This window comes from Halyomorpha halys, unplaced genomic scaffold, assembly GCF_000696795.3.
Source record: "Halyomorpha halys isolate HHAL.00 unplaced genomic scaffold, Hhal_1.1 Scaffold44.1, whole genome shotgun sequence".
NCBI lineage: Eukaryota > Metazoa > Arthropoda > Insecta > Hemiptera > Pentatomidae > Halyomorpha > Halyomorpha halys.
The window spans coordinates 569,046-583,090 of NW_027115243.1; the positions used below are offsets into that span (position 1 = coordinate 569,046).

Sequence of the window (14,045 nt, forward strand, 5' to 3'; positions counted from 1 at the left end):
ATATTTTCGAATGTTCTCCAAACTTCATCAGCTTTTAAAATATACATAGGAATATTTTAAATGGCACCAAAACATAACAGGTCTTTTACAAAAGCAGTAATGGTATAATCGGAGAAACCACAATAGGGGCATTCATGATCTTCAGTTTAACATGTTAGAGGGTGTTAAATGGAGAAATATTTCCTTCTCTTATCGTGTTAAAACAATATAACATATAACATGGTTAAGAGTCTGTTACTAGGTTTGTTAAATGGAGAATGACGTCACACAATAGACCAGCTAAGCTCGTCACCGTTTTATTTGTTATCATGTTAGGTTACTTGCTCGTAGTTTGTGTTATGATTATGTTAGTGTTTTTTTGGATTTTTTTAAAACTAATAAAGAAATGGTTGACAATAATAATAATAATAATGTAATGACAGTTGTCAATTAGCTTATCTTGATTCTCTTCCTCATAAGCCAGGGGATCAACAAGACACTCAGTGGCCAAACTTTCACATAACTTCTCCATTTCACTTACTTTAGGCATGTTGTAATGAATTACTTTAATCAAAACTTAGAATTAAACAATAACATGAAGTTTTGGAAGGAAAGGTTGTAAAACAAGTTGCTCAAAAACTCCGCAAGGAGCTCTTATACATTTAACATTAAATAGGGCTGCTCACAATCCTATACTTATAACATTTAACGTGGTAAAACATTTTACATTTAACACAACATCATGAATAACCCTATTAAATAACACCGACGAGTACACCTGAAACAAATTGAGTCGGCCATTTCCCTCCACTGGTTAACAATGGAACGGACGATAGATGTCGCCTTAGTCTCGAACCTCCCAACATCAAAAGAAGAAAATCTCAGCTTAGGCCGGAACGGGGCAAGAAATTGGGTCAGGGTTGGAAACCTCGCTTCTGAATCGATGCAGAAACGGACGCATGCGCCCCTGGACCGTCCCATTCTTGGTAAGATCTCAGAACAACTCTGACACTCACGCGGGAAGCAGCGTCCACAATTGGGATGGGCTCAGTAGTTCTTTTCGGGGAAGAGTTCTTTGGTAGTTCGTTCAGTACAATGAAGGGCCCTTGCAGTTCTTATGCAAAAACTTCTAAATTGTAATTGTAAATAGATTAAATCTTCTGTAATTCTTATAACTTCCAATGTTATTCAGGGTGCTGAATTATGCACTTTTTTTTTTTTTTTTTTAATTTTTATAATATTTTGAGTTGTGAAAATATAAATCTTAATTTATCGATCATTAAAATAATTTTTTCCTATAAACAAAATGTTATTCGGATTCATAGTAGTTAATTTGATTATTGCTCTCAACTTATTTTAGTTACACCTTCCATAAAGGCTCCTGACTTTATAGGTCTCAATATGTCAATGAAACTTACAAAATGTATATGTATACTATTATGACAAAATAGTCTCATCTCTGAGGTCAATAAAACTTTCTTTAAATATACCCCCCCTCCCCTCGAAGATTGATGGACCGTCCAAAACGCTGGCAAGGTTGTTGTACTCATGCAAAAAGTAATTGAATAAAGAAATTGTAGTAAGAAAATAAATTAATTTCCCGAAGGGAAAAAAGCAGAAAGTAAAAAAAAAATTGATTTAACTAGCATTACCAAGATTTATACATAATCTGTTTTTGACAACGAATCCTCATAGTTCAACAGTTCGTTAGTTCCAACTTACTCCACAAGTAAAAGGAACTAAGGAACAGGAGACCGCAAAAAGACTGACTGACTGATCTACGTAGTTCCTTTTTGTGAATTAGAACAAGTTCCTTCCAACTACACATCTCTAGTCCAAATTAATTTCTAGAAATTATTCTTCGAAGAAAAACCATCGAGTTTCAATCTCTTCATTGGAAAACAAATACTGCATTTCATCTATATTGTAATAATTTGAAAGAAACACATACAGTCAATCATAGAAAGGGATGTTTAATTTAATGATAGGTTATAACTATTTTTAAAAAATCTTCAATGATCAAAGGCATTGCACTGTCCAGGAATGCATGACTAAATATAATGCAAGTTCTATGAAATTAAAACACAGTAACCAAATCTTGATGTATTTTTACATTGAGCAGAGTTTTTAAAAATTAAAGTATGGCTAAAAATGATTTGTGAATGTTTATATAAAAATAAACAAAGTAAATTAAAGAAAACAAAAAAAAAGATGAATTACAAAAAAAGTATAAATAAAAAAAAATAAAAAAAAAAATACGAGAAAATTAATGAAAACGGAAAAATAACAAATAAAAGATATATAAAAGAGAATATTTTATATTTCTCTATTATCTACTTTTTATTTCCGTTTTCATTTACTGTCTAATATTTTTTTCTTTGTAATTCTTGTTTACTTATACTTTTCAATGTAGGTCTTAATTCTATTTACTTTGTTCATTTTTATATAAACTTTCACATCATTTTTAGCCATACTTTAATTTACTTTTATTTCATGTTATCGATTCTCTTACTTTGTAACATTATTTTAGTTGTTTGTATCTTTTTTAGCCCTGATGAAGTCCTACAAAGTGGGGCAAATACGTTGGATAGTTAATATTGAACTATAAATAGTTTAATTACTATTTGAGTTATTTTGACCAGGACCGGACCATATTCCTTTTATATATTACACATGGCCAATAAACGATCTTCCAATAATTATAAGTAAATTTCTTTCTTATCAGACATTGGGTAGTTATAAATCTCTAATTTTTATTTTATTTTTTGATATAATTTCTATTTAGGAACCACATATCACAGGATATATCATCGTAATCCTCGATAAAGCAATAAAGAAAGCTAAATTTAGATTGAGATAGTTTCAGTTTCAGTTAGGACACAGGAAATGTGTTTCTGTGTTGACTTTTGCGGATGACCTGGTTTTGCTGGCTTTCAACGACTGAGACCTCCCATACACAATAATGAGTAAATGACAGACTGCATATGATTAACTCAAAAACAAACGGACAGATAAAAAAAAAACTAACTATATAGCATAATATTTATTTATGTATCCCTCTTCATTTCAGTAAATAACATGCAAAACAGATTGTAGAAAATAGCAGCAAAAATATAATTTAATTCAATGACAATACAGATAGTAATAGTCCAGTTTATGTTATGTTATAATGTATAAATATAAAATGTTTGTTTATTATAAAGTAGATTTGATTATAATTTCTTGTTCCATCAAGTTTTTCAAAAATGTTTTAAAATTAACCTAATAATGTCCATATAGTGAACCTTATTCCATGGGTATGAAGTTGCATTAATTAATCAAAATGTAAAAGTTACCTATGTCAACCATTATCTATTCCCATATCCCTCACACAACTGTATTTACTGAAATGCAACAGCATAGTGTCAATAGGATACTCGAGACTACTACCACACCCAAACACCTGTGGTTGGAACTGGTTAGATGTGGCTGTAAATTAAAATATATCGGACACACACTTTGTTTATATTTATACATATTGATTTCAAATCAACTTTTTAATAAAATAATCTTAAAAATTAAAAAAAACAATTTTGAAGACTTATCAAAATAAAAATGGTCTGAACAAAAATATAAAAAAGTTAAAAACTATATGAATAACCAAATATATATATATGAAAAAAAAATAATCAAAATATTTAAGATTTAATTACAGGTCAATGAAAAATTGTAGCAGAGGAACACAAGACACATTGGCCAAAGCCAAGTGTACGGCATCAACATCATAAATAAAAAATATATCTTTATAAATTATGTAAAGTTTGTCTATTAATTTATTTTTTAAATAATCGTTTAATATTAATGTTTAATAATTAAAGTAATAAGTTTTATTTAATTGTCAAGAATTTTTTGTTCTTATTTCAGTAGGACCCCCATTATCCGGGGTCTATTAAATAGGGTTCCAAGGGGCCAACTTTTTTTTTTTTTTTATCATTTTTACACCATTTATTTTACATATGTAATATTTATTTTTAAAAAAACTGAATACGTAAGATTATTTTTAACAATTACATAATTGGTGATTATGTATTGTTCTTAAAAATAATGAAATAAAATATTGAATCGAAAAACACGGTAAGCTGGTATCATATGAATGAGATATTTCTAGTAACTACATGTCCAGTTCATATTCTAGCTAGCAATGGTAACGTTATCAAGTCTTTCTATGAAACTTATTGACCTGTTTGCCTACAAAATAAAGTTATTTACTCAGTCATACTTTAGTCTTCCTTTAAATATGAACTAACAAAATATCACAAAAAAGATTTTCTTAAAAAAAAGTTTTTTTTATTTATTTAAATTAACCTTCTAATCAATCATATTAAGTCAATAAAATGTTGTAATTTGATTATCCATGAATCCACAAACCCATAATTACCCTGGACAACAGAAGTTCTACTGTATTAATTTTTTTTTTTGTTTTTAATTTCTCTAAATATATTTTATAATATAAATCCATTTTATTTTTTTTTAATTTGGTATTTGGAATAGCACAAAAATATCTCACATATCTATTTCTGGTGTATTTAAAAACCTATTGATCTAATAATAATTGTTAAAAAAAAAAAAAAAAATCGCCTGAATTATGCATAAAAAGGTGTTTTCAAACAAATTTTCAAATTTGAATGCATTTCCAACTTAACTAAACTTAACTAAGGTTTAAAAACTTACCTTTAATGGTCTAGTGACAGTAATAGTTTCAATAGTTGTAGTTGGTGCCATTTTGTCGTCTGCAGGTCTGCATGAACTGAGAAAAATCATTAAAAATAATTAATACTTATGATGTTATATTTAATAATATTGGTAAAAACTTTATTATATTTCTTTTCAGGAATCCATTTATTATAGGACAACAACTAATTACTTATATTTAATACATATAAATAATTGACAATATAATTTTAAATTATTAAGAAGATGATCGGGGGTGCGGTAAAAATAGAACAAAAATAATTAACAACTATTTATTTGCCGTATAATTGTTAACTATTTTTGTTCTCTTATGACCGCACTCCTGACCATCTTCTTCACATTTATATTTAAAATTTAGTTCTATATTATATTAAATTGATATTGTTATAAATATAATATTATATTACTTTTAATATTAAATATTAAAAATGATTATAGCCAAAAAAAAAAAAGAACATATTTTACAAAATAAATTATTAATCAATGATAAACTCAAATTTACTCCTAAGGACAATAGAACTGAATTAGGATGAATTACTGCAAATTTACTCCAAAGAATAATGTAATTAACCAGAATAAAAATTGCTGCAATTGCTTGCAGATTGCTGGGACAGTTTCAAAATACTTAGTATGTACAATCCTATAAATAAAATTTGTTTATAACTTATGTTTTAGAGATTTTAAAATCAAAACTTAGAACAGTCCAATAAACTTAAACTTTATTTTATAATAGTCTGAACAAATGAGTTTTCCATGAAATTTTAATATATCCACTTCTGAAAAGTAAAGTTTTTTTTTTTTTTGACAATTTAAAATTCTAAGCCACAAACTCTGATCTGTCTCAGATTGGTGACATTTGGTATATTTTGATACCTTAAATATTTGAAGTTAGTCAGTAGAGTACCTTAAGTGCTGTAAACGATTTTCTTACTACAAAACTGGCATAACGTATCATGATTTTGAGAAAAATCTGTACATGATGAAATAAAAGTGAGTTAACTTAAGGTTCCAGCGCACAAAAAAAACTTATAGACCAGCTACAATTATCAAATCAAATTTCAAAAAGATACTTTAAGTAGACCTGAGTTACGGAGTTTCAACACCCCTGAGCTAGAGAAAGTTAGAAGCAAATGTCAATATTTTGCTAGGTGATATTCCAGGTATTTTTATAACAATTAAGATCCTAGTAATATAAAAACTAAACAATCAATTTTATCGCCATTTAAAATCAATTAATATTTCATTATTAAAATCTGAAATTAAGTTTTTAGGATTATAACATCCAGAATATTGATAAACTTGTACCTACTGTATTATTCATAATAATTATAAATATTGAAAACACAAATTAAAAATATTATATCGATCAAAAAGTTGTACCGAACAAGTTTAAAAAAAAAAAAAAAAAATTATCATAGGAATTACCATCAAGTACAGTTGATATACTACAAAAGATGAGTCATACATCTTACTATGTATGACTAATACACGCTACTATGATAACTATGCTATCTAATGATAACTATAAGATGATCTAATCGCTCCTGAACTAAAACCACTATCTATTCACAATGAATCATCAAATTAATGCCAAAAAATATTTTAAAAATAATTTGTGTAATAATGATGTTTTATTTTTTATACAATGCAGTTTAAAATGTTTAAAAAAAAAAAAAATGTTCCATTCCATTTTTGCAAATATTTTAAGAAAAAAAAAGTTTCTGAGACCATACAGGATTAAACAGTTGCCTCAGTGGAATTTAAAAAAATATAACAGCATCTTTTTTTATATTGTACGAACAGAGATTATATTGTAATCACTAGATTTAGGGATGCATATATATTAATTGAATACAATTAAAAAGTTTAATATAAATTTATATATTTAATTATTTAAACATTATATTAATGATTGAATCCAATTGCTGATTAAATCTATTTATAGCAATAAATAACATTATATAATAAAAATAAACTGCACCAAAGGGCGCAAAACCAGATCTAATTAAACAAATCAAAACCAGAGATATAAAATTGTCGAAGAGTTTTTCGTTATTTAAAAGTAATATTTTGACCTTATAAGGCCAATTAATCTAGGTTTAATCTTTTAGTTAATGTAGGTTAAAAGATCAGACATTCCGACTGATGTATTAATGTTGGAATTGGATAAAATGTAGAAGAGTTTTGAACGATTATAGAAACAACAGTAACCAAAAGAGAAAAAAATCTCTAAAAGAATCAAAGAGAAAAATTTCTAATTTTTAATTTCTTTGAAATTCGGCATTTAAAGGTTTCAGACGATGCTATAAACGAACATTATTTGCTTTTTTTTCATAAAACAATTTTTTTTTTACCTACTTTACTGAAATCCTCACTATGTTTTTTTAATATTTATTAAAAAAAAATTTAACAGAATCAGTAATATTTTATTCTCATTCTTCAAAAAGAGACAAATCGATTAGCATATACTAACCATGAACAAAATACTTTCTGATCTACGCGCCAAAAATGCTTAATTTTTTTCTATCGAAAAAAATCAGACCTGCCTATAGCCTTCCCGGGAAAATCCTGAACATTTAGCAAAACGTCCCATCCACAATGGACTGAACGGTAAGGCATTGCATTAAGTACGAACAATTTGTCTAATACTTGGTATTAGACTTGGTATTAACAGTAAATGATTATACTATTTTTATTGAGCCAACATTTCACCCCACGTTGCAGGGCTTCGTCAGGGCTGTTTTGAGGAAGCCCTGCAATGTGAGGCGAAATGTTGGCTCAATCAAAATAGTATAATCATTTACTATTTCAGTTTTTTTGACCACACCCAGACCATATTCCATTCATCCTTTACTTTTCTTTGCTTACTTTAAAAAAAATAATAAATAAAATAAAACCATACCGTCCCATATTGATCAAACCCGAATTATTACCATTGGAATTTGACACAACATACATTTTCAATCACGTTTATTAAAATTATCTTAAGAATTAAAATTGGCATTTGTCACTTCTCCTTCAAATTCCCCTTATGTTTGTCAAATCCATCGATTTTGAGAGCTAGAAAAGGGATCTAATTATAGAATCAATATACTGTGATGATTACAAAAATAATTCAAGAGTTTTGTAAAATTAAATCTTGTCCCAAAAACTAGCATAATAAACTCCTAAAATAATAAATATATTCATTTAGAAAAAAAAAATTCATTTGACAAAAAATATGTACATATTCATTTTATCATTAAAACAAATTTTTATATTCATATATATAACTGAAATAAGAAGGATAGTTTAAAGTTAAAAGAATTATAAAAAAAAAATATATGAATTTTTAGCTTTGTTACAACCCAAGACTTAAAATAAAACTAATAAACAATAAGATACGAGATGAATGCAAAGAAAAGTGATACAAATTTATTTCAATTTTCATACAATAATTTGGCAGTCATATAAGGAATTGGCTTCATAACAATTCAGTGATAAAATAATAACAACATTAGAGCATAGCTATTAATATATTATTATCACATAATAGATAAATATTAATATTTATCAATAAACGATATCCTATCAGGAATGCAGTGATAGAATATAGGGCAAGAGTCACTTATCTACTGATATTTTAGCCGGAATTAATGGTTGTTTATTTCAAAATTCACAACAAGAAAAATAAAAACATAATAATGTAGGAGAAAAATTGGTGGAAACAAATACAAGAATGAATATTACCATAAAGTTTTTAAACAATAAAATCAATATTAATAAAGATAAAACGGCTCGGGCAGGGTAAGGACGATTTTTTTAAATTTATTAAGATGCATGTTAGTCAATACTGCACTCCAACTTTAAAATCCATTACCATATAAAAAATGACACTATTTTAAACGCAAAATTTCAATAAAGTTTCTTCACCACAGAAAAAAAAAATCATAACATAAATAATATAATTTATTCGTTATAATATGAATTATAAACAAACAAAAAATAACTCTAAAACTTTTAATTATAGAATCTGGATTATCTCTATAGGGAGTCTGGTGAGTCAATTCTTTTATAATTTTTTGAGGTTATTACCATATGAAATCATGAGGTTTTTATAGTGCATGAATATGGGACAGTGGTCCCGAAACGTTGTACAATTGTTAATGAATAAATAAATAATAATTTATTGCAAATGATGGAAGTAATTAACCTCAAAAAATTTTAAAAGAACTTTTAATTATAATATCTGATTACATTTACATCACTAAACAAAAATTAAGATAAACTAGATTTGATAGCCTCATTTCATAAAATGAGTGACCCCGTTTCATTTGATATACTTCTAAATTGTTTGAGTTAAAAAAATAATATTAATTGTTAAATAAAATCATTTTTATCTAAGTTAAGTCTCAAAACAATCTTTATTACTTCTTTTAGTGTCGAACTTTCGGCCAACCCGGCCATCTTCAAGGGCAATCTTAATAATAAATTTACACCTCACATCCTATAATTTAAAAAATTTTTGCAGGCTATTCTGCCCAGGTCATTAATTTCAGCCATATTACCCTATTTTATAACTTTGCCATTAAATTTTTAAACTTTTATTTAACTTAGAACTATTACCGCTCTGTTATCATTGAGAGTGATTACTGTATGATAAGAGAGTGATAATAGTGTTAAGTTAATCTATACTTAAAAGTTTTAAGGTCTGATGGAAGAGTAACAAAATAGGGTAGTAATAAAGAGTGTTTTGAGACTAAACTTGGATACAAATTACTTTATTTAAAAAATTAAAAAAAACCATTATATATATATTTATATTTATTATGAAAACCACAGTAAAATAGTTATGAAAAATATAAAGTAATACCGCAGTCAATATTAAAAATTGTATCTCCCACATGTGTCACACCAAAATGGAGAGTAACCATATACTCATTTATACGCAATGGACTAATGTTATAGGTTATATCGTACATTAGACGGCTTTGATTGGATTACAAAGGTCAACTCCTATTCAGTTCAAAAAACTCTAAAGGAATCCATTTCAACATAATTCATATAAATACAAATCACTTTAAGATTTCAAGTTGATTTTAAAAAATTTTTTTTCAACAATTTTATCATTGTGTATAAGGGAGTACACAATGACATGTCATGTCAGAGTGACAGTTGTTAACTGGTAACACTCTTTTACAAAAACATCTAATCAAAAAGCTACTAACAAAACTAATAAAATTTAATAATATAAAAATAAATAAACTCACCTATACAGAAAGAAGTTATGTAGTAATCACTGCACCTGTTGATTCTGACTGCACTCAGTTGCGAAAGCTAAACCATGCAAGACAAGAGAGCAAGTGTTAGTTACGAAATGTTATCAAGGCCAGGGTCAATCAAAATAAACATAGAGTGGCAAAAACTTATGCCAAGTAACTTAAAGTTCACATGTACTATTTAAGGAAAAATTAGTCATCAGAATAACTAAATTGTATTAAATAGGCAAAAACATTGATTAAAATGAAAATTAAAAAAATAAATAAAGGTAATTAACACAATTTTGACTGATTAAATAGAGTATAGATTATTGAATATCAATGATTGGAAATAACAAGAGCAAAGTCAAAACAAAGCAACAGGTTTCTCAAAGCACTTTCACTTGAGTCACACCAAGTGATAGTTGTTATAATAAACAATCAAAATAACTAACTAAAAATTAACAATTATCATTCTAAAATCAAATTAGAAAAAATTAATTAAACTTACAATTCAATATTACAAAATATAATATTTAATAATGTTGTAAGACCCTGTTTCACTTAAGAAGTAGGTTCTTGAACATTAATTATGGGAACAAAATTGACCCAATTTCCATTAAAGGATTTCCAGTATAAAAGTTAAAAATAACTTCAACCTATTCTTAGATACTGAGATGGATTTTATTGGACTAGTTGGGGGCGGATGTTTATAAAATTATATTTAACTCAACAGGAAAAAACAATATTCTTAATATACAACCAAAAGGTTGCTTTAATAATAATATAATGAGGGAAAATAATATAAAGCATCCCAAAAAAAGAAAAAAACATTAAAATCAATACTTCTGATTTAGACCATGTTATGTAGACCAAGGAATGAATAATCACATAAATGAAAATGTAAGAATTATCAAAATCAAAGAAAAGATCTGACAACAATAATACAAAATGTTATTTTCAAAAAGAAGAAACTTACATCCAATATTTGGGTACTTCATATCTCAAGTTGACAAATGACCCAAATCAAGACTAGACCTATTTAGAATAACAAGATAACATCTAAGCTAACTTACCTTTCTCTCTGATATTCAGCAATGATAGAATCGGAATCAAATTCACTCAAATTTGGAAATGAGTCACCTTTAAAACTAAGATTTCCTAATACACTAGATACTGTCTGAGGTTTCATGTTTATTAAACTTTTCTAAAACAAGAAAACTGAAATCGAAGCTTTCTGTGTCTTATAGAAGATCTTTAATCACAAATATGTTACAATCAAATAGAATTAAGATGAATCATACGCCACGAACGACATAAACTGTCTAAATACAGTACTGATTACAAATCTTATTCAGTAATAAGCGAACTGAAGTTCGCCAAGGCTGCAACCCAAGAACAGTAAACTCCCTATTGTCATCACAAGGTCATTTATGTAGTTCCATGATTTATTTTTAAAAAACAGAATTACTGATTGTATGTTCTATTATTTCGTAAAAGATTAAAACATAAGAATTATTATGAAATTTGATATATCATCTAATATATTGTGTATTTGATAACGATATAGATAGTAGTAAAATCAATATGGACGTCTTGTGTTTTTTACGGAAGTGGCTCTGTAGTTTTTAAACGTTTCTCCATGTTTTTTTAAAATTTGTTATTAGTCAAATTTAAGATTAAATATAATAGTCATAGAAATGATATGGATTTATCAAGCAATTTCTGTGTTGTATCTTGTAACACTTGTTTTGGGTTCATACGACCCTTACAAAGTACTAGGGGTGTTTAGAAGTGCAACAATCCCAGAAATAAAAAGAGCATATAAGCAGCTTGCTAAAGAATGGTAAAGAATATATTTTCAGATTTAAAATTCTCCATTTAATGTTGATTTTATTTAATCCCTCTTGCTTATTAGGCATCCTGACAAAAATGATGATCCTTCGGCTCCTGACAAGTTTATGGAAATTACTCAGGCTTATGAACTTCTGACTGACCCAGAAAGGAAAAAGAAATATGATAATTATGGGAGAGTCACTATAGAAGAGCCACGTCCTCGCCCCGAGTACCCAAGAAAGTATGAAGGATTTGACGAAGTCTTGGGCGGTTTTCGTTTCAAGTTCAATGATAGAGATATTACTATTTTTCATAAACTTACTGTTTCGACCAGGTAAAGTTATTGTCATTATCTGCTCTAACTAGGGTTTAAGTCACAGTGATGTAAGTGACATTTTCAGCAATCTTGATTTTATTTTAGAAATATAAACTATAAGGCTAAAATGATGGAAGAAAGATTAAATCAGCTCACAATTTGTCTGTTCGCTGATTTGTTGATCGTTTTTTAATATTTGTATCAACCCCAAATTGTATTTATTAACTTGCACAACGGTTGTTAGATAATCTTATCAAATATAATTATTCGATTAGTTCTCCACATAAAGTTGTGACAGAAATTTATCACAATTCCAGTAAAAATTGCCATCTCTCTGTATTAAAATTAATCGCCTTACACCGCTCTAACTTAATATACCTTTATTGTATACTTTTGTAATATAAAAATCATTTGGTTATATTTTTATTTTCAGGGCATATGAAAATGTATTGGTTCCAAAAAGTTTTCGACAACCATATTTAATATTATTCTATTCTGATTGGTGTTTTGCCTGTTTACAAGTTGAGCCGATTTGGAGGAGGATAATGGAAGAACTTGATCCCATAGGTGGTGTATTCATTTGAATTTTTATAAGTTTCTTATTTAAATGGAAATCAACATACACAATTTTTACTTATTTGAAATATTTGTATGTATATTTAAAGGTGTTGGGCTTGCAACTGTCCATGCTGATAATGAAAAGCCTCTTGCAAGGAAAGCCGGAGTTTCTTCTTTACCTTATCTCATGCTTCTTTCCGATGGTAGGCTGAGCAGTTACAGGGAATCATTATATAGCGTTCCGAAGATTATCGGTATGTAAAATATTCAAATATTACAATTATAAACATTCTAGTTCTTAATGTCTTAATCTATGTTATCGTTGCCAGAGGTTTGATAATATATTAATCAGATCATTTTTTATCGGAAGTCAACAGTAGTGATCTTATTAAATCATTTTCACTGCTATATGTTATTTTTTAGTCTGTTATTACGATGAATACCCACATTTTTAAAAGTTTTTCTTTTAATTAATTAAATGATTAATAAAACAATTATTTTGAGAGTTGCGGTATCAGCTGCTAGTCTTAATCGAGACATATTAAGGCATGATGTCAGTACATTAGCTCCTGATGTTCTCATTAATTAATCTTACTGAATTTTGTCGAAGGTCACTCTAATTTATGGTTTCCTTTTGTTTACATTGCTATTTAGTGTATATTATTTAATATAGCTTTAATTTACTTAAAAATGTAATTCAAATTGTTTTTGTTAGCTATTAATAGTTAAAATTGGAGTACAGTTGAACCCTGGTTAACCAACTAATTTGTGATATTAATAACTGAAAAATCATTTAATCATTTCAATTAAATTATCTATATAAATAAATTTGTATTTTAAATTCTATTAAATTGGTCTAATAAATTTATATATATTTTACATTTATATTAAGTTAGTTAATTTTCACTCAATCTTCATAATACGACGGCCTAAAACAAACATGTAATACTGTAGGAGTCCCTTTAGGACCCCAATTGAATATTTGAATTTCTTACTTATTTCATTAATCCTGGTATCAACATTTCATCTTGTTAGTGATGATAAATGGCAAAATTTATACAAGGAATGGATTTTAAAAGTATTTAGACAGGGGAAAAAAGAGAATTTTTCTATTCTTGTTATTTGGTCACACCTGGTTATTAGTCTTCTGCTTCTTCCACGTCAATCTCCTTGTAAGCACCATTCTTCTTCTTATCGGAAACCATCAAGACATGCTTCATCATTTCTTGACTCTTTTTAGACTGAGTGTTTAGAAATGGTGGGTCGTTCAATCTCTTTGTTATGTCTGATTCAACTAATATTTTACTTAGAGTCAGTGGTGAAGTGGGGCGAGAATGGTGTTCCCACTCTATATCCTATATATTAATAGGTGACCTGTGTTTTTTTCT

At 27.6% G+C, this 14,045-nt stretch overlaps 2 protein-coding genes across 8 annotated transcripts in view; one reads left to right on the plus strand and one right to left on the minus strand.

The window, feature by feature from the left end:
* The window catches only part of LOC106688755 (transmembrane protein 47), a gene marked incomplete at its 3' end in the record, with an annotated part of 213,469 nt that extends 202,120 nt beyond the window's left edge, over positions 1 to 11,349 (minus strand). For 2 of the 4 annotated variants that reach the window (XM_067052313.1, XM_067052314.1), the window contains 2 exon segments: positions 4,690 to 4,765; positions 11,024 to 11,349. In XM_067052313.1, the coding sequence (XP_066908414.1) occupies positions 4,690 to 4,765; positions 11,024 to 11,139 (192 nt within the window). In that variant the 5' untranslated portion in view covers positions 11,140 to 11,349. 4 annotated transcript variants of the gene reach the window in all.
* A 169-nt stretch (positions 11,350 to 11,518) lies between these two features.
* Positions 11,519 to 14,045, plus strand: part of l(3)80Fg (dnaJ homolog subfamily C member 16 l(3)80Fg) — a 27,679-nt gene continuing 25,152 nt past the window's right edge. For all 4 annotated transcript variants that reach the window (XR_010844791.1, XR_010844792.1, XR_010844790.1 and 1 more), the window contains exons 1-4: positions 11,519 to 11,793; positions 11,866 to 12,117; positions 12,533 to 12,666; positions 12,765 to 12,911. Coding sequence is in view for 1 of the 4 variants with exons in the window: in XM_067052312.1 (XP_066908413.1) it covers positions 11,648 to 11,793; positions 11,866 to 12,117; positions 12,533 to 12,666; positions 12,765 to 12,911 (679 nt within the window). In the remaining 3 variants the exon portion in view is untranslated. The remainder of the gene's footprint in view (positions 11,794 to 11,865; positions 12,118 to 12,532; positions 12,667 to 12,764; positions 12,912 to 14,045) is intronic.